Source organism: Oncorhynchus keta, chromosome 26, assembly GCF_023373465.1.
Source record: "Oncorhynchus keta strain PuntledgeMale-10-30-2019 chromosome 26, Oket_V2, whole genome shotgun sequence".
Lineage (NCBI taxonomy): Eukaryota > Metazoa > Chordata > Actinopteri > Salmoniformes > Salmonidae > Oncorhynchus > Oncorhynchus keta.
The window spans coordinates 21850386-21869685 of NC_068446.1; the positions used below are offsets into that span (position 1 = coordinate 21850386).

Below are 19300 nucleotides of genomic sequence, written 5' to 3' on the forward strand. Positions count from 1 at the left end.
TATATGCAGCAGTTTGGGCTGCCTAGCTCATTGCAAACTGTGAAGTCCATTTATTCCTAACAAAGACCGTAATTAATTTGCCAGAATTGTACATAATTATGACAACATTGAAGGTTGTCCAATGTAAAAGCAATATTTAGACTTATGGATGCCACCCGTTAGATAAAATACGGAACACTTCTGTATTTCACTGTAAGAATAAACGTTTTGTTTTCAAAAAGATAGTTTCCGGATTCGACTATATTAATGACCTAAGGCTCGTATTTCTGTGTTTTATTATGTTATAATTAAGTCTATGATTTGATATTTGACAGAGCAGTCTGACTGAGCGATGGTAAGCAGCAGCAGGCTCGTACGCATTCATTCAAACAGCGCTTTCGTGTGTTTTGCCAGCAGCTCTTTGCAATGCTTCAAGCATTGAGCCGTTTATGATTTCAAGCCTATCAACGCCCGAGATTAGGCTGGTGTAACTGATGTGAAATGGCTAGCTAGTTAGCGGGTTGTGCGCTAATAGCGTTTCAATCGGTGATGTCACGCGATACTCACTCGATACTCCGGTACCGCTTGCCGTGCGGAGCAGAGACAACAGTCTTTGACTAGGGTGGCTGTAGTCCTTGGCAATTTTTTGGGGCCTTCCTCTGACACCGCCTGGTATAGAGGTTCTGGGTGGCAGGAAACTTGGCCCCAGTGATGTACTGGGCCGTACGCACTACCCTCTGTAGAGCCTTCCTGTCGGAAGCCGAGCAGTTGCCATCAGGATCTGAGGACCCATGCCAAATCTTTTTGGTCTCCTGAGGGGGAATAGGCTTTGTTGTGCCCTCTTCACGACTGTCTTGGCCTCTTCACGACTATCTTGGTGTGTTTGGACCATGATAGTTTGTTAGTAATGTGGACACCAAGGAACGAGAATGAGAATGTGGGCGAGAATGTGGGTGTGCTCGGTCCTCCTTTTTTCTGTAGTCCTGACATGCATGCATAATGACCTGCATGTTAGTGTATCACATGAGGTTGGTGCCACCCTATTTGGGGAGGACAGTCGCATGGTAATGGCTGGAGCAGAAGATTGGAATGGTATCATACACTTGGGTTCTATGTGTTTGATGCCATTCCATTTGCTTCGTTCCAGCCATTATTAGGAGCCGTCCTCCCTTCAGCAGCCTCCTCTGATGTGTATTACTTCCTCCCATTCCTCCAGTCAAATCACAGGTAGGCCTTTGCAAATACGGGCTAATCATCCGTTCTGTGCGGTATTCTATCAAACACTGAACAGTGTGAAGTTAAATTCAATGTGTTTTATTGAGTAAAAGTGAATTTCAATGACAGGTTTTCAGAAACTGTGAACAAGCGTCCGGGGAATGTGGCGAACAGGACGCAAGGCCATAGATTTTTTTCCCCCCCACTGTGGTATCTCAATACTACTCGGTATCATGATACTTGGCCTGGTATTGTTTTTATAATTTTGGTTTCATGACAAAGTGAAATCCCTGAGCAGGTTCGTTCATCTCCAGCAACTGAGTTAGGAAGGACGCCTTTATCTTTGTAGTGACTGGGTGTATTGATACACCATCCAAAGTGTAATGAATAACTTCACTCTGCTCAAAGGGATGTTCACTGTCTCTCTTTTTATTTTTTACTCATCTACCAATCGGTGCCCTTCTTTGCGAGGCATTGAAAAACCTCTCTGGTCTTTGTGGTTAGGTCTGTGTTTGAAATTTACTCCCTGACTGAGGGACCATATAGATAATTGTATGTGTGGGGGTACAGAGATAGGGGAGTCATTCGAATATCATGTTAACCACTATTATTGAACAATGAATGAGTCCATGCAACTTACTATGCACATTTTTACTCCTGAACTTATTTAGGCTTTCCGTAACAAAACGGTTGAATCCTCATTGACTCCAGACATTTCAGCTTTTAATATTTAATACATTTAAATGTTTTACCAACAAAATTCCACTTTGACATTACGGGGTATTGTGTGTAGATCAGTGACACCAAAATCTGTGGGAAAAGTCGAGGGGTGTGAATACTTTATGAAGGCACTGTAAATATTCAGAAGTCAGAACCAATCACACACACACACACACACACACACACACACACACACACACACACACACACACACACACACACACACACACACACACACACCTGCATCATACACAGTGTCAATTGTAGGGTAAGATGACAGAATGGCAGTTTGAGCTTAATCAGAATAGCAGAACAGGAGGACAGGGGTGTGTGTACATGCGTGGGAGTGTTGCTTCTGTATTCTGTTCACATTGTGTCCGACCTCCAGCCAATCTCTATGTCCCTCTTAGAGGGTAAAATAAAAACATTATTTTATGGACATTACTGTTCCAGTTTCCCAATGAACGACCCTGAAATACCTCAGAGAGATGGAGGTGGAGAGAGAGTGATAGACCCACAGCGTGTGTGCACATGCATAATGCAGACAGACGGATAGATGTGGGGCGATATTAAATGGGTCTGTGTGTCTAAACGAGAGATGTATTGGTGCTTCTGGAGAAAAAGCCGATAGATTTATTAGAAAGGACTGAGACGGCAGGAAGAACAGACCAGGGTAATTTCAGCCTTCAAGCGAACTGGAGAAATGAAACAAAGAAACTGAGCGATGAAGCTGGTAAAAAGTGAACGTTTTTTTCTGTGTGCGCGCGCATGGAGGTTTGAGTAGAGACTTTCCCCCTGGTATTTGAACTAACCCATCTCTTTATGTCTCCCTGTCTGTGTGTGTAGATATGTGAACACGCTACTGAAGCTGGTGCCACAGGTCTTGTCCCTGCAGGAACAACTAAGAGAGGCCGTCCAGAACGGAGACATGGAGACGTCACACGGAATCTGTCGCATCGCTGTCGCGCTGGGCGAAAACCACTCCAGGTGCGTGCGCTGTCCCCACATCAATCAATCAATCCTTTCACTTCCCCGCCTCACACTGCTTGGTGACGACGTTGATGCTGCTGGGTTCATTCACACAACCAATCAACAAATAATCAGATCACATGACGTGTTCAGTTTCAAGCTCAGGCCCATCCTGGTAAACAAGCTGTTTGTTATTGTGTGTTTCTGTCTCCGGAGGCGTCATGTCTCCCTGTGTATGTCAATGGCTCCAGTCTGAACCCTTCAACTGTCACACTCTATCTAGAGAAAAAGCCCTGCCTGTCTCACCTCACCTCACTCTTCCTGCGCACTGACCTAGTTTTCCCCGCTCTGTGTCCCTTTCACTTACTCTCTCCCTTTGCTTTTCTCTCCTTTTCCTTCTCTTGATCTCAACCCCCCCCAGGGCTCTGCTGGAGCAGGTAGAGCATTGGCAGGGCTTTCTCGCATTGGTCAACATGATCATGTTCTGCACTGGGATACCAGGACACTATCCAGTCAACGAGACGACCAGCTCCCTCACACTCACCTTCTGGTACACACTACAGGTATGCACTCTACACCCTAACACTGTAACCCAGGACACTTAACATTACACCCTAAACCCAACTACCCTGTTCAGAATAACAGCACTTAACAGTACACGCTCTCTCTCCAGGATGACATCATGTCGTTTGACTGTGAGAGACAGGCAGTGTATCTGCAGGTTTATAGACCTGTGTATTTCCAGCTGGTGGATGTTCTGCTGCATAAAGCCCAGTTCCCCTCTGACCAGGAGTACGCATCATGGTCCTCAGATGAGAAGGAGCAGTTCAGGATTTACAGGTACAAGAGTGTAGTTGGGGTTGTGTGGGTGAGCGAGTGAAATGCAGTATGCTGACAGGTCTATTGCTGGGTGTGTTTGTGGTTGTAACAGCCTGTTGAAGTGGCAGCTGAGAGGGCACACATTTTGGATGATAATGTTTGAGTCATCAGATGCTCAGAAGCACATTACTAACAGCACATTATAAAGTGATACCCTGCTGTTAGTCCCTGCACAGTTAAATGGCGCCTTCTATTTCACTTGATCTGAGGTGTAAACACAAAAAACTGAACCTTGTGACACCCCCCCCAACAGCATTGATTGTTCCACCTCTATAACAAAACCTTGATTTCTGTTGGTGGTATGCATTACACTCCTGTATTCCAAGACTTAACACATGTGTGTGTTCCAGGGTGGATATCTCAGACACTCTGATGTATGTGTATGAGATGCTAGGAGCTGAGCTGCTCAGTAACCTGTATGAGAAACTAGGACGAATATTGACCAACACAGAACAAGCCTCGTCATGGCAGGTACGGTACACATACAGTCAACACGCACACACACACACACTGAATACACTGTCTGAAGCCTTTAATTGTCTCCTCCAGCATACAGAAGCATTGCTGTATGGGTTCCAGTCTATAGCGGAGACGATAGATGTCAACTACTCTGATGTCATCCCAGGCCTGATCGGACTCCTCCTCAGAATCAACATCAACAACGTCCAACTGGCCGACACCGTCATGTTCACTATCGGTACTGATACGCTCATACGTGTTCACGATAGGTATTAATTAGAGGTCGACCCATTTAATCGGAATGGCTGATTAATTAGGGCCGATTTCAAGTTTTCATAACAATCGGAAATCTGTATTTTTGCACGATTTGCCAATTTTAAATGTAAAAAAATAAAAGTGATATTACTTTTTTTTTTACACCTTTATTTAACTAGGCAATTCAGTTAAGAACACATTCTTATTTTCAATTATGGCCTAGGAACAGTGGGTTAACTGCCTCATTCAGGGGCAGAAAGACAGATTTTCACCTTGTCAGCTCAGGGATTCAATCTTGCAACCTTACAGTTAACTAGTCCAATGCAATAACGACCTGCCTCTCCCTCGTTGCACTCCACAAGTTACGCAAATGCAGTAAGCCAAGGTAAGTTGCTAGTTAGCATTAAACTTATCTTATAAAAAAACAATCAATCATAATCACTAGTTAACTACACATGGTTGACGATATTACTAGATATTATCTAGCGTGTCCTGTGTTGCATATAATCTGACTGAGAATACAAGTATCTAAGTATCTGACTGAGCGGTGGTAGGCAGAAGCAGGCACGTAAACATTCATTCAAACAGCACTTTCGTGCGTTTTGCCAGCAGCTCTTCGTTGTGCGTCAAGCATTGCGCTATTTATGACTTCAAACCTATCAACTCCCGAGATGAGGTTGGTGTGACCGAAGTGAAATGGCTGGCTAGTTAGCGTGCTAATAGTGTTTCAAACTTCACTCGCTCTGAGCCTTGGGGTGGTTGTTTCCCTTGCTCTGCATGGGTAAAGCTGTTTCGATGTGGTGGCTGTTGTTGTTGTGTTGCTGGTTCGAGCCCAAGGAGGAGCGAGGAGAGGGACGGAGGCTATACTGTTACACTAAAGTGCCTATAAGAACATCCAATAGTCAAAGGTTAATGAAATACAAATCGTATAGAGGGAAATAGTCCTATAATAACTACCACCTAAAACTTCTTACCTGGGAATATTGAAGACTCATGTTAAAAGGAATCGCCAGCTTTCATATGTTCTCATGTTCTGAGCAAGGAACTGAAACGTTAGCTTTCTTACATAGCACATATTGCACTTTTACTTTCTTCTCCAACACTTTGTTTTTGCATTATTTTAACCAAATTGAACATGTTCCATTATCTACTTGAGGCTAAATTGATTTTATTGATGTATTATATTATGTTAAAATAAGTGTTCATTCAGTAATTGTCATTATTACAAATACTTAAAAAATTAAATTTTAATAAAATCGGCCAATTAATCGGTGTCGGATTTTTTGGTCCTCCAATAATCGATATCGGCTTTGAAAAATCATAATCGGTCGAATTCTAGTATTAATACAGTGATACCTGTCATTTTGTTGTGCGTTGTTCATCCAGGGAAATAATAAGCTGGAAAAGAAGAGAAACTAATTGTACAAGAGAACAGGAAAATCACCCGTCTCCTTTGTCTCCTGTAGCATAAAGTGTTCAGTCTTTTCATCCACTGTGTTCTTCTTCTCCCTCCTCCCTGTAGGAGCTCTAGCAGAGTGGTTGGCGGACCACCCGGTGATGTTGAGTAGTGTTTTACCTCTGGTACTCCAGGCCTTGGGGAACCCAGACCTCTCCATCTCCTCAGTCTCCACACTCAAGAAGATCTGCCGAGAGTGCAAATACGACCTGCCACCCTATGCCTCCAATATAGTGGCTGTATCACGTGTACGTGTACCGTATATGTTTTATGTCTAAATGAGTGTTTTCTGAATAAAATTATTACATGTCAATATTTTATTCTTCTGCTTCTGCTGTCCTCTCTCTTCACAGGAGGTGCTGAGCAAACAGATTCACAAGGTCAGTCCCAGTCCTGTCTGGAGATGATGCAAGCCATAACCCCAATGTCCCGACTCCCTGGACCCACTCTACTGTTTACAACATCCTGGAGAATAATTTGTAGTGAAATTCAGAGACCGAGTCAAACTTTCAATCTGTGTTGCCTGTGCATTTGGTACATGCAACAATGAGCATATTCATTACATTCAAATGAACCACAGGGAGTACATCAGACCATAGAATCAGTCAGTCCATTCAGTCACGAAAGCAAGGTAAGAGCTGGTGACAAGACTGGATGGTAGCTAGCAAAAGACCACTTATCAAATCACATTTTATTGGTCACGTACAAATGGTTAGCAGATGTTATTGCGAGTGTAGCGGAATGCTTGTGAGGAGTCAGCACAAGGAGTCAACATTTCAAAAGTCTTGGAAATGTGTAACAATGTTGTCTCCTCTTCCTCTCGCTCTTCTTCCTGCTCCTCCTCCCTCTTCCTGCTCCCCTCCCTCCTCTTCCCTTCCTCTCTCTCTCCAGACCAGTCAGTGTATGTGGCTGATGCAGGCCTTGGGCTTCCTGCTGTCTGCTCTGCATGTGGAGGAGATACTGAGGAACCTGCACTCTCTCATCACTCCCTACATCCAACAACTTGAGAAACTAGCTGATGAGACGGTACACACACACACACACACACACTGTGGTAACAATGTTATTACCGTGACATATTTTCCTCTGTTGGACTGCGGCCATATGAACAGACTGTGTGTCTGCATGGATGCGCCACACACTAACACACACACGCTTGCGTCCACAGACACACACACCTTTCTTTCTTTTGTTTCTTCCCCCTCTCACTGTTGGACTGTGTCCATATGAACAGGCGTTGTATCTGTGTGACTCCACTGCAGTTGAACATTTCTCTGTGGGACCAGATTGGCTTCATCACTACACCATTGGTTACTGAATCACAGGGCCATAACACACACACACACACACACACACCACGTTCTTTATTAAATGTCAGGTCTAATGAATCCAAGCTTTATCGGAGCTAAAAATAAGGATTTGACATTTTCTCCAAAAAAAAGAAGCTGACATTAACTACAAATAGGGATGTGACATTATCAGTGTTTAATTAGTCTTTCTCCCCTGATCTACTGTTCTGGAGTCAGCAGTGACCTGAGTGTCTGGGTGAACAGAGATGTCAGTTCAAATGAAGAGTTTCATCTCTTTTTCTCTCTTGTGCTCACTTTCTCACACGCTCTTGTCTGATGTATAGCCATAACATCAGACTATGGAATCGGGGTTGTCTGTGCAGCCTAACAGATACTGGCACCCTAAGGCAAGAGATGAAACTGCACCTCCACTATGTAATTAGCTACAAGCAATGTCTGTTTTTATGCATTTAGGGTGGTATTCTGACTTAAATACAGTGCTCTTCACTAAAATGTTCACCCATTGATGTCTCTGAATGATTAAGGCATAAATCCAAGTTGAACATACCCATCTCACATGAGCGTGTTCAGTTGCAACATGACCCGTTGCTCATTAAGAGAAGGGTCGTCAGCCCAGCCACATGACTCCTCCCTTGTACTCCACAGCTCCGTTGTCATGGAGACCGAGCGGTGATTAAATGGTTGCTAATGAAGCTTTAATTAGTGTTGTCACCCTAGAGAGAGAGAGAGTGTGGTGTGTGTGTGTGTGTGTGTGTGTGTGTGTGTGTGTGTGTGTGTGTGTGAAATCTGCAGAAAAATGAAGCCATCAACTGACTGACACTCAAACTCCTGTCTTTCACTGATCCCTCTTTCCATTCTTCTGTCCTTTTCACTCCATCCCTCCCTTCATTGTCTTTCACTGTCTTTTTGCTTCACTTGTTAACTCGTTCACAAAAACCAACAGATAGAAAATGAGTGATGGCAAATCTTGTTTCAGCCTTTCTTCGTAAAGCTATTGACTTACTCTCTCGGTCCCTCTTTCCCTCTCCAGCCCAACCCGTCCAATAAACTAGCGATAATCCACATTCTAGGTCTGCTGTCCAATCTCTTCACTACGCTGGACATTAGCAAACAGGAGGACGAATCAGGAGAGAGCACTGCTCCCCCTGTCAAAACTGCCCCACTCCCACCAGGGCCTAACCCGGTGAGATGCACCTTCAACTTCATCAGCATTGTTATCATCATCAGAACTCAGCCAGATGCAACCTCTTTTAACGGGAACGTTCATCCAGTTTTCATAATTTGTTCCTCATTTAGCTAGTGTTGTCTAACTAACCTGTGTGTTCTAGGTGGTGGTGGTCCTACAGCAGGTCTTTGCTCTCATTCAGACGGTCCTCAGCAAGTGGCTCAACGACTCTCAGGTGGTGGAGGTGAGACATGAACACACACAACAACAAAAAGTGATGCGTTGACTCAACAGTTTCAATAAATGGTCTGCACGTTCATGAAACATTAAAAGAATCCAGCCTGAACCAGCTGAAATTACTCCCATTTCACTCCCTGCTCCCTGCCCTCCCATCTCTCTCCCGCCGTCCTCCCAGGCCGTGTGTGCTATCTTTGAGAAGTCAGTGAAGACTCTCCTCCATGACTTTGCCCCCATGGTGTCTCAGCTCAGTGAGATGCTAGGACAGATGTACAGTACCATACCACAGGCCTCAGCACTGGACCTCACACGACAGGTACATACACACACACACACTCTTGAGAACACTCGCATACACCATACACACTCACATGCATACATTCAGAGGCGCACCGATGTGAAAGCGTCTGTGGTTGTGTTTGACAGATGGTCCATATATTTGCCAGAGAGACGGACCACTTCCCTCCCATCAAGGCTCTATTTGAGCTGGTCACCTCAGTAACACTCTCCATCTTCCAGCAAGGTAGGGGGTCCTGCAGGGGAGGGGGGAGGGGGGGGGGGGTGTAATCTCTGCCTGTTTTTGTTTTGGGTGATTTTGATTGACAGACAAACCTGCACACACTCCTGCTTTCACAGGAAAACAAGGAACATGGAGAATGAACATGGCTTCCATGATAAATGTTTTTTGTGTGTGTCAACTAATACCTGCATAACACAAGGGGAAACCGGGATGGCTGCATCTCAATAGTCTAAAGTCCTTGTCTTCTCATATTGCTTTCACCTGCCCTGTGTTTTTAGATGAGGGCAGATGAAGGGGAGGAGATAAGGAGTGGAAGCCACGTTAGACTGTTGAAATGCATCCTCTGTCCTCCTGTGCTGTTATGAAGAATTACACAAGAACGTTTTGGTTTTTGAAGCTGATAATATCCAGTGGGTCTTACCTGAATACTGTCTGCCTCTCTTCTCCCCTTTCAGTTCTCCTCTCATACCCTTCTCCCTCTTCTTCTGCTTTGTCTGTGTTTGATTGATAATGGCTGCCTCTCCTTTCTTTTTTTTTGTTACTTTCTTTCTGAGCAGGTGTCCTGCAATGTTGCTCTGTGGCCAGTATCTTATACAATATGGTGCGATGTTACAAAACACAAGAGAATGTGGTTGCAGAACAACGTTCATATAGAAATGTATTGTGTAGAACAGTCTTTTACAGAACGGGGAATTGTGTGGGCTCTATTCGTTGCATTTCTATCTGGGTTGCGCCCCACTGAATAAGCCTGTAAGGTGGGGGTGTGTATGGGGAGTTGAGGGATGGGGTTTTGTTTGAAGTCTAGGAACAGGGAAGGGTTGCCTCGTAAGTGTTCATCTTTTTGGGGGGTGGTTAATGGTCAGTGGTACTATCCCCTAGGTGGTTGTAAGCCACACAGAAAAAAATTACCTTGCCTATCGTATTACACAGTGGAGCTATTAGCAAGCCCCTAGGGTCTAGGAGATGCCTAGGGCTTTGGGTGTCTAGTCCAAGGGGCGAGGGATTGATTTGGGACTTGACACCCCTTTTCTCTGAAGCATTACAGTAACAGTTGCCTCCTGGGTTCCCCACTCCAAAACCACTTTTTTGTTATTTTTAGGTTTTGTTTTTCTCTTGTTATTCTTTAGTTTTTTATCTCCAAATGGAACCCATGTCTCCTCTTTCTCTGCCTGTTTTCTGTTCGTTCAACCGCTCACTGTTTTTCCCAAGACTCTTCCAAAGCTTCACACGCCCCTCCTCCCTCTCTCTCCCCCTTTGTTTGTGCTTTACTCACGTGTGACAATTATTTCAATGAGATCTTTTCTGTTCTCTTTTCTTTCCACATGACTGTTGAATCGGTTGAGTTGCTGTTTGTATATTATTATTCTCTTTATTCTTTATGATTTGTTAAGTTTCATCTTTATTATATTTTAGGACCCAGGGATCATCCTGATATTGTTGATTCATTTATGCAACTCCAAGCTCAGGTGTGTTTTTGGTTTCTTATTTCATTCACTTTGGGTTTCTCTCTCGTTCTCTCTCTCTCTCTCTCGCTCACACACACTCTCTCAAGCTCTCTCTTTCTCTTTGTTCTTTGTTAAAGGGTCTGAGGGCGACCCATCATAATGGCATGGCAGAGAATAGACAGTAGGTGGTGGTATTGAAGGATGGACTCTGTCTCCTTCAATACTCAGGGCTCTAACCATTCTGATGAGGGAGTAAGGGTCAGCGTTCACCAAGGTCTTGTCCAGTAGGCACAAAACATGACAAAATGCTTTGTAATGAGGAGGGACTACCAGAATGTGTCCAATAATAAACATGTTCATGTTCGGTTGTCTTCTGAACATGACCCTGGGATGTAGTTCCCTGTGACCGTAATGGTTAGAATCCCCTAGCCACGCCCCTTTTCTGATGTCATTCCAACCCATAGCCAATCAAAGCCACAATTAATTAATATTAATTCATTAATCAATTCAGGCGAATTGGGTGCCCTCTGTTTTTTGTTTGTTTTTGTCTTCCTTCTACATTCTTCCTTTAATTTCTCTTTGGATAGAGCTGATCTCTCCTCTTCCTTCGCTCCCTCTCTTTTCCTCCATCCTGAATGAGTTCATTACAGTATCAGTTGTATTTATCCGTTCATGTACCTTATGTTGCATATTCAATCCAACCAGGCCAAAAAAAAAGGGAGAAAAAATTGTGTATCAGAATGAAATGGATACAAACAGCAGCTACAGAACCATCATTGCCTTTAGTTTGACTTAAGTTTTAAATAATTTCTGTTTGATTTCCTCCAGTTTGCTTGCTGAGTTTTCATTGGAGCAAAGTTGTGTACTGTATGAGTGATAGTTTATCGTAGAGAGAGGGAGTCAGTTAGTCTAGCCTGGTAGCCTCTACTGTTTATCTGCTTGAGATGACTCCTTTAGCCCAGTTCTCATTCACTCCTTCTCAAGAATTGAAAAGCATTGGGATTGGTGTAAGAAACACTATCTATACCAATCCAATACTGTTAAATCCCCAAGGGGGAGTGAACGAGATCGCACTTCAGGGAGAAGGGGGACAATCAGTATTTGGCTTTTGTTGTCATATCTATGTCCCAGAATTTGTTTTCCTGACCTTGTGGGCAAACAGTTGAACATGACAATGACAAAGGAGTTATCTAAAGCAGACACAGTTCTGTCTACGAGGCTAGGAGAGTGGGGGGTTCAGTATTTTCCGGGGTGGGAGGTAGTAGTTGGGGTGTACCCCTGGAGTAGGGGAATAGACTCCTGCCCTGTGTCATGCCTCTGTCTGCCTCCTACTGTAGGCCCTCAAACGGAAGCCAGATCTCTTCTTGTCTGAGAGTCTTGACGTGAAAGCTGTGTTCCATTGTGGTAAGTGTGTGTTGCTTTGCTCCCGCACACACACACTGCTCATTGTATGTGTTGCCGCGTTTCTCTTAACACACGCGCACACACACACACACTTTGTCGTGCCTCTGAGATCCACAGAGATTGTGCTGGAAACATCTGAAGAGCAAAAGTGTTAGTGTTGAAATAGAAATGTGTATTTGGATGTTTCTAATACCCCCCCCTCTCTCTCCCCTCTGTAGGACTATTGTCACTGAAATTCCCTGAGGCTCCAACAGTCAAGTCTACCTGCTTGTTTTTTGTGAGTGTACACACTAGGGATGTGAAAAATGTACAAATATTCTTAACGTTTAAAATGCTATTTTCTTTAGCGTTTAAATATAGATTTATTTTTTCATAAAATATCCTGTTATGGTACTGCGTTTGACCGCTAGGGGGCATTGCAGTTCAATCTACGAGAAACCTGGCTACCTGTCGTCACTAGTTACCACAGCCACAATGTCATAAAGCCTGCCTATTTCTACAATTTATCTTCTTAAAATGTGATTTTTAAACCTAACCTAAACCCTAACCACACTGCTAACCTTAAATTAAGACTAAAAGATCATTTTTGTTTTCATACATTTTTACAATATATCCCATTTTGACTTTGTGACTGTGGTAACTAGTGTAAACCCAGCAGACGGCGCTCACCTTACTGCTGTCCCCCACTCACGCAGCAATGATGGTATTAATGCCATTTTAGGTTCTCTGTTGTGTGCCTCTCCTCCATGTCCTTAGTTGTCAGTGCGTACTTCATCAATGTGAAAGCTCCTCGCAGTGATTTATGACGGCTTGTTCATATACGTCCATCAGGGCCGTCAGATTTTTTTCACATGGCATCTCGTGGTCTGGTTCTAGATAAGCCAATTGACAATGGCTGCATATCAACTGTAATGATTTCTATAATCAGCTCTGTGATTTTCTCACTCCGTCCCTTATCACACTGCTGCCCAGCGATGGGTTGGGTCTCACGGTGCCTCCTTTCAGAATTGCACCTGTACTGCCGCTGTAGCTCAATTCCACCTCGCAAAGTTTGTATTTAATTAGCTTCTCATTTAACTTCTCAAAGTATTGCCATACAGGACTTTGCTGTTTACGCCATTTTTCTTACCGTTAGCAACGATGACGTGGGGGCGCGCTTTATATCCGTGGCAAATATATTAAACAAAACGCAACAATTTCAGCAATTCTACTGCATTACAGTTCATATAAGTCAATTGAAATGAATTCATTAGGCCCTAATCTATGGCTTTTACATGACTGGGCAAAGGTGCAGCCTTGGGGGAGCCAGGGCCAGCCAATCAGAATTAGTTCTTCCCCAGAATAGGGCTTTATTACAGACAGAAATACTCCTCAGTTTCATCAGCTGTCCAGGTGGCTGGTCTCAGATGAATCCTGCAAGTGAAGAAGCCTGATGTTGGGGTGCTAGCCTGGTTTCACTTGGTCTGCGTTTGTGAGGCCGATTGGACGTACTGCCAAATGGACATTCCTGCAGTCAGCAAGCCAATTGCATGCTCACTCATCTTGAGACATCTGTGGCATTGTATTTTAGTGGCCTTTTATTGTCCCCAACACAGGAGAAATAAGCTTTTGCGTACGGAACATTTCCTTTCAGCTCATGAAACATGGGACCGACGCTTTCCATGTTGTTTTTATATTTTAGTTCCGTATATCTCCTACTTACAGCGTTGTTGCATTAGATATTTGTTTAATTTTTATTTTTTGCCTTTATGATGATGATAATGACCGGGACCTGTTAATGATTAGTTTTGCGATAACTGCACTATGATTTATAAAATGTAAAAAATGATTGTTTAAACGTCACATCCCTAGTACACACACACACATTTTAGGGTAACAGAGGTGAATCTTGTTGATGTGATATTAGTGTTCTGATATTCCCTGTGTGTGCCATAGACGGAGTTGTTGCCCCGCTGCTCAGATGTGCCCCCAGTGGCCAGAGTGGTGCAGGAGAACGGAAAACTACTGCTGCAGGCCGTACTAGAGGTAAACCTACATCCTCACATCCTCGCTAATGTGTTTTACCTGTCCTACTGTATACTGAAACATATCACCTTACTGACTGGTCTTTGCCCCCCCTCGCTCTTTCTCTCTCTCACGCCCCCCCAGGCAATCGGTGGAGGTTCATCTCGAAGTCTGATGGAACAGTTTGCTGAGGTGCTGTTCAGTCTCAATAAGCACTGTTTCCCTTTGCTCACGGTGTGGCTGAAAGAGGCGCTGCAGGCACAAGGCTTCCCCTCTACTAGGGTCACCACAGAACAGAAAGACACCTTCACCCAACAGATACTCAGGTACTACACGCACGTATAGACACAGACATGCACACACACATTGGTTTTCTGTCTTTGTCTGGCTCTTTCTCACTCCCTCCTCCCTTTCTCTCTCCTCCCTTTTCTTCCTACTCTAGAGAGCGAGTGAATAAGCGGAGGATGAAGGACATAGTGAAGGAGTTTACACTAGTCTGCAGAGGTCTTCACGGGACCGAGTATGCTGCTGAATACTGCCTCTGACCCCTGACCTTGCCATGACCCCCAGGCAGGACGCCACATTACTACAGTACCCATAAACCCCTCAAAACTGGAGTTTCCATTGGACGATAGAAACAAGACCCTCCCCCTAGAACAGAAAACAGCTCCCCATAAAGGTCTGCCAATGATGGAGCTATGTCACACCCTACAGCGGTCTGAGGAAGGTTGCTCAAACCCCCCCCCCCCCATTTCTGTGACTTCAATTACAAGCATGCCCTCTGTTTGTCTCGCTTTGACTTTTGGTTACGATCTTCCATGGCTCCAAGGCTGTTTCTCTGCTGTTTCCTGGTTGTTTAGCATCTGAGACGATAGTGGTACTGTACCTACCGTACGTAGCTAGCTAGTTGTCCTTTGTATCTTTGGAAAGAACCAAAATAAATATATATCTAAACATATATATATATATATATATATGAACACACACACACACATAAATACCTAATGTAACGAAACACAGCCAGTCCTGCTGCTGCTAAACAGGAAGAGAGAGGGACCAATGACAGGACAGCATTCTGTGGATAGACACATATTTTCAGCATAATGTATATCGTACGACACTGACTCGCGCACCCCCATGCTCTTATGTTTGCCAAAATTATTGTGGAACGTCATGTGAACTAGTCTTTTATTTTGTGTATTTGATAGTTGCCTTGATGGGGAAATTTTGAGGGGATTGATTGAAGATTGAACCACTGACTAAGTAGAAGATTATAGACTCTGCTCTCCTGCACCTGCCATACACACACACACAGTCACACACACACACACCCAGTCACTCACACACGGTCACAAAACTGTAGTTTCCTCATGAATCTAGAATGTATTTAGTTCAGGAGAGAGTGATACAGAGGTAGAAGAGATGATGAATGTTGGGAGGGGATCGATGGGGGTGTGTAGGAGAGGGGTATGTTGTCCTAGCTGTGGACTACAGTCACTGTAATTGTGCAACTCTATTAATCATGTTGTGCGTATTAACAGTCATATTACTGAACATTTCTGTGCGTGTGTGTATGGGCGCATGTTTTTGCGCAAGTGTGCAGATGTCTGCCTCCCCACTTATTGAGTGCACTTATGTCGGACCTACATCCCTTTCACATACCACCCCCTCCCCATGGCCCCGCCCCCTTTAGAAACGGACCCCACCCTCCCATTTGACACTCTTAGTCCTCCCATACATACAGCACATGTCCCGAGTACTCTACTTCAATGTTCTCCGCTTGCCACACAGACCAAAATAATACAACAGTCCACTAACCTCCACATGGCCTGGATTGACTGACCAGTCCTAACCAACGACTAGATGAACTCATCCATATGATCTATAAACCAGTAGAACAAACCGCACACCATACTGCTCTTAACCGGTGCCTGTCAACCAGTGTCTTATCAACCAACCGGTTGCCTGCCTAGACTGAAACCAGAGGGAGGGGGGGTAGTCACTGATGTCAGAAAGATTATTCAGGAAGTATATTTGCACTGGGCGCCAGATGAAATGGAACTCCTCTCAGTGAATGGAATTGAGACTGTGTCTGAAATGAAACCAACGTGCACTACTTTGAGAATAGATAGAGATCAGAATAGGGTACCATTTTAAGACGGATGAAACGATTGGTGCAGCCGGCTCCCTTGTTTATTTCCTGGTTCCTTATTACATCAACTGGGTCCATTCTCTCTTTCTGTCACTCTAGGTGCCTGCAGACATGTAGCATGTGTGTGTGTTTGTGGTAAGGGGGTGGGTGATTGTGAAATACTGTGAGCGTGACACTGTGAGAAAATTCTCTGGGTCGAAGTTGGCCTTAGACACAGATCGTGGATCCTCTTAACCATTACTGACTGAAGATGCAAGACTGACTTTAGATCAGTGTCTAGTGTTGACTTCATCCAACGCCTAAGGGTACAGTCTGGGAATATGTTTGTCACTGAGAGAGGAGAGGAGGAGTGGGTGAGGGAAGGGGGGGATAAAATGTACATTATTTCTTTTTTGTACTTTGTTTTAATTTATTAAATATATCTTAAGACGGCACTTCTGGTGTGCGAATGTGTCCATTAAACACTTTCAGGCACTTCCTACTGGCCACTATGTTAGGTCTGTGTTTTAATGTAATGTAAATAAAACATGTTACATGAAACATCAGTTATAGGGCACCAATCTGTATTAATTCAACATGTTCATGGTCATCTTTCTCATTTTCCAAAGCGAAGAAGAGTAACATTTTCAAGATCACAATTAAAGGTTCTGATTCGGGCATTTAGAAAACCTTGGAATGGATGGGTTTGTGAGCTATGTCATCTTATTTACATCACTGAATAATCACACACAATGTATCAAAAAAATGTTTTTCCATACCAGCAATGGTTACACTACAAGTAATGCATGTGTAGTCTTCCTAGTGTCATTGTGTGATGGAGAGTGTTGTGCCAGTGTCTGGTTTTCCAGAATATTTGGGCTGCTTAAACAATGTTGCAGGTGAAAATGTATTGGTTGTTGGTTTTTGGGCTACTTCTAATGCCATGGAGCCCATGGTGGAACGTTATATATTTTAAGATTTAGTACCAGTCAAAGGTTTGGATGTACCTACTCATTCCAGGGTGGTTCTTTATTTGACTAATTTCTACATTGTAGAATAATATTGGACATCAAAACTATGAAATTAAACTTATGGAATCATGTAGTAACCAAAAAAGCCACCCTTTGCCTTGACAGCTTTGCACACTCTTGGCATTCTCTCCACCAGCATAATGAGGTAGTCACCTGGAATGCATTTCAATTAACCGTTGTGCATTGTTCAGTTCATTTCTTTCGTCAATGCATATGAGCCAGTCAGCTGTGTTGTGACAAGGTAAGGGTGGTATACAGAAGATAGCCCTATTTGGTAAAAGACTTAAACCATATTTTGGCAAGAACCGCTAAAATAAGCAGAGAGAAACAACAGTTCCATCATTACTTTAAGACATGGTCAGTCAATGCTGAAAATGTCAAGAACTTTTCTTGAAATGCAGTTGCAAAAACTATCACGAGCTATGATGAAACTGGCTCAGAGGACCGCCACAGGAAAGGAAGACCCAGAGTTACCTCTGCTGCAGAGGATAAGATCCTTCCAGTTAACTGCACCTCAGATTGCAGCCCAAATAAATGCTTCACATAGTTCAATTAACAGACACATCTCAACATCAACTTTTCAGAGGAGACTGCGTGAATCAGTCCTACGTGGTCGAATTCCTGCAAAGAAGCCACTAAATGACACCAATGAGAAGAAGACACTTGCTTCGGCCAAGAACCATGAGCAATGGTCATTCGACCGGTGGAAGTCTGTCCTTTTGGTCTTATGAGTCCAAATTTTAAAAGTTTAGTTCCAACTGCCGTGTCTTTGTAAGACGAGGAGTAGGTGAACGGATGATCTCGGCATGGGTGATTCCCACCATGAAGCATGGATGAGGTGTGATGGTGTGGGGGTGCTTTGCTGGTGACACTGTTGGTGATTTATTTCGAATTCAAGGCAGAATTAACCAGCATGGCTCCCACAGCATTCTGCATTGATACGCCATCCAATCTGGTTTGCGCTATCATTTGTTTTTCAACAGGACAATGACCCAAGACACTTCCAGGCTGTGTAAGGGCTATTTGACCAAAGAAGGAGAGCGATGGAGTGCTGCATCAGATGACCTGGCCTTCACAATCACCCAACCTCAACCCAATTGAGATGGTTTGGGATGAGTTGAGCCGCAGAGTGAAGGAAAAGCTGCCAACAAGTGCTCAGCATATGTGGGAACTCTTAAGACTTTTTTTGAAAAGCATTCCAGTTGAAGCTGGTTGAGAGAATGCCAAGAGTGTGCAAATCTGTCATGAAGGCTAAGGGTGGCTGCTTTAAAGAATCTAAAATATATTTTGATATGTTCCATATGTTATTTCATCGTTTTGATGTCTTCACTATTATTCTACAGTAGTGTAATATGTAGTGTGGGGCGGGGTAGTAATATGAATGTTTCTTACCATTTCAGAAGTGAAAAAGACATCCAAGCCGAAGTTGGACTCCAGTGTGAGGGAGCTGTATTGTCTAGCTAACTCTCTCACTGTTGATGACTACACCAGGCAGCAGTGCTAGTCAACATGCGTAGCCCGGGAGATCACTTGAGCTGTCTTTAACGTTCCAATGTTCATGCTACTACTAACACAGAGTTTGATTGGTCCGCTGTTTATCACTGGTACTGTTCAATTATATTGGAATATTAGTTATCGTGTAATTTACTGACAAATTGACAAATGGTTTATGAACTGTTCTTTCAAATGGAGAACTAAATAAATACATTTCAATAAATACAACACGTGGAGATGCAATAATTGACACTCAAGGACAAGGAACACAGTTTTAGAACAATAAATACAACATTTATAGAATTATAAGTGTTTTACAAGTATTCACAATGTTAAGGGATAATCAACGTGGGGGTGTTCTATGGAAAATAACAAGCTACTTGAAAGGTGTTCTGACCTTCCAGGGAGATGCATTATATTCCAGAGAAAGAGCGTTGATTTATCCTTTTAATACCATGGCTATAATTTAACATTTACTTTAGACGCTAACAAGTTTACTAGATAGCTACAATACTTGCAGTGGTAACCGAACCATCGGACCTGGCTTGACATTATCAACATCCAGTGGTGGAAAAAGTACTCAATTGTCATACTTGAGTAAAGATAGCTTTAATAGAAAATAACTCA

General features: G+C 43.5%; 1 protein-coding gene across 7 annotated transcripts in view; it reads left to right on the plus strand.

Moving 5' to 3' along the window:
• LOC118359092 (importin-13-like) overlaps positions 1–16714 on the plus strand; it is a 56141-nt gene extending 39427 nt beyond the window's left edge. For all 7 annotated transcript variants that reach the window (XM_035737328.2, XM_035737330.2, XM_035737331.2 and 4 more), the window contains 18 exons: positions 2761–2901; positions 3305–3446; positions 3557–3723; positions 4113–4233; positions 4312–4459; positions 5999–6180; positions 6286–6312; positions 6824–6958; positions 8273–8425; positions 8571–8651; positions 8823–8960; positions 9071–9167; positions 10578–10630; positions 11947–12013; positions 12232–12290; positions 13949–14038; positions 14162–14343; positions 14460–16714. In XM_035737328.2, coding sequence (XP_035593221.1) covers positions 2761–2901; positions 3305–3446; positions 3557–3723; positions 4113–4233; positions 4312–4459; positions 5999–6180; positions 6286–6312; positions 6824–6958; positions 8273–8425; positions 8571–8651; positions 8823–8960; positions 9071–9167; positions 10578–10630; positions 11947–12013; positions 12232–12290; positions 13949–14038; positions 14162–14343; positions 14460–14562 — 2086 coding nt within the window. In that variant the 3' untranslated portion in view covers positions 14563–16714. The remainder of the gene's footprint in view (positions 1–2760; positions 2902–3304; positions 3447–3556; positions 3724–4112; positions 4234–4311; positions 4460–5998; positions 6181–6285; positions 6313–6823; positions 6959–8272; positions 8426–8570; positions 8652–8822; positions 8961–9070; positions 9168–10577; positions 10631–11946; positions 12014–12231; positions 12291–13948; positions 14039–14161; positions 14344–14459) is intronic.
• The last annotated feature ends 2586 nt before the right edge of the window (positions 16715–19300 follow it).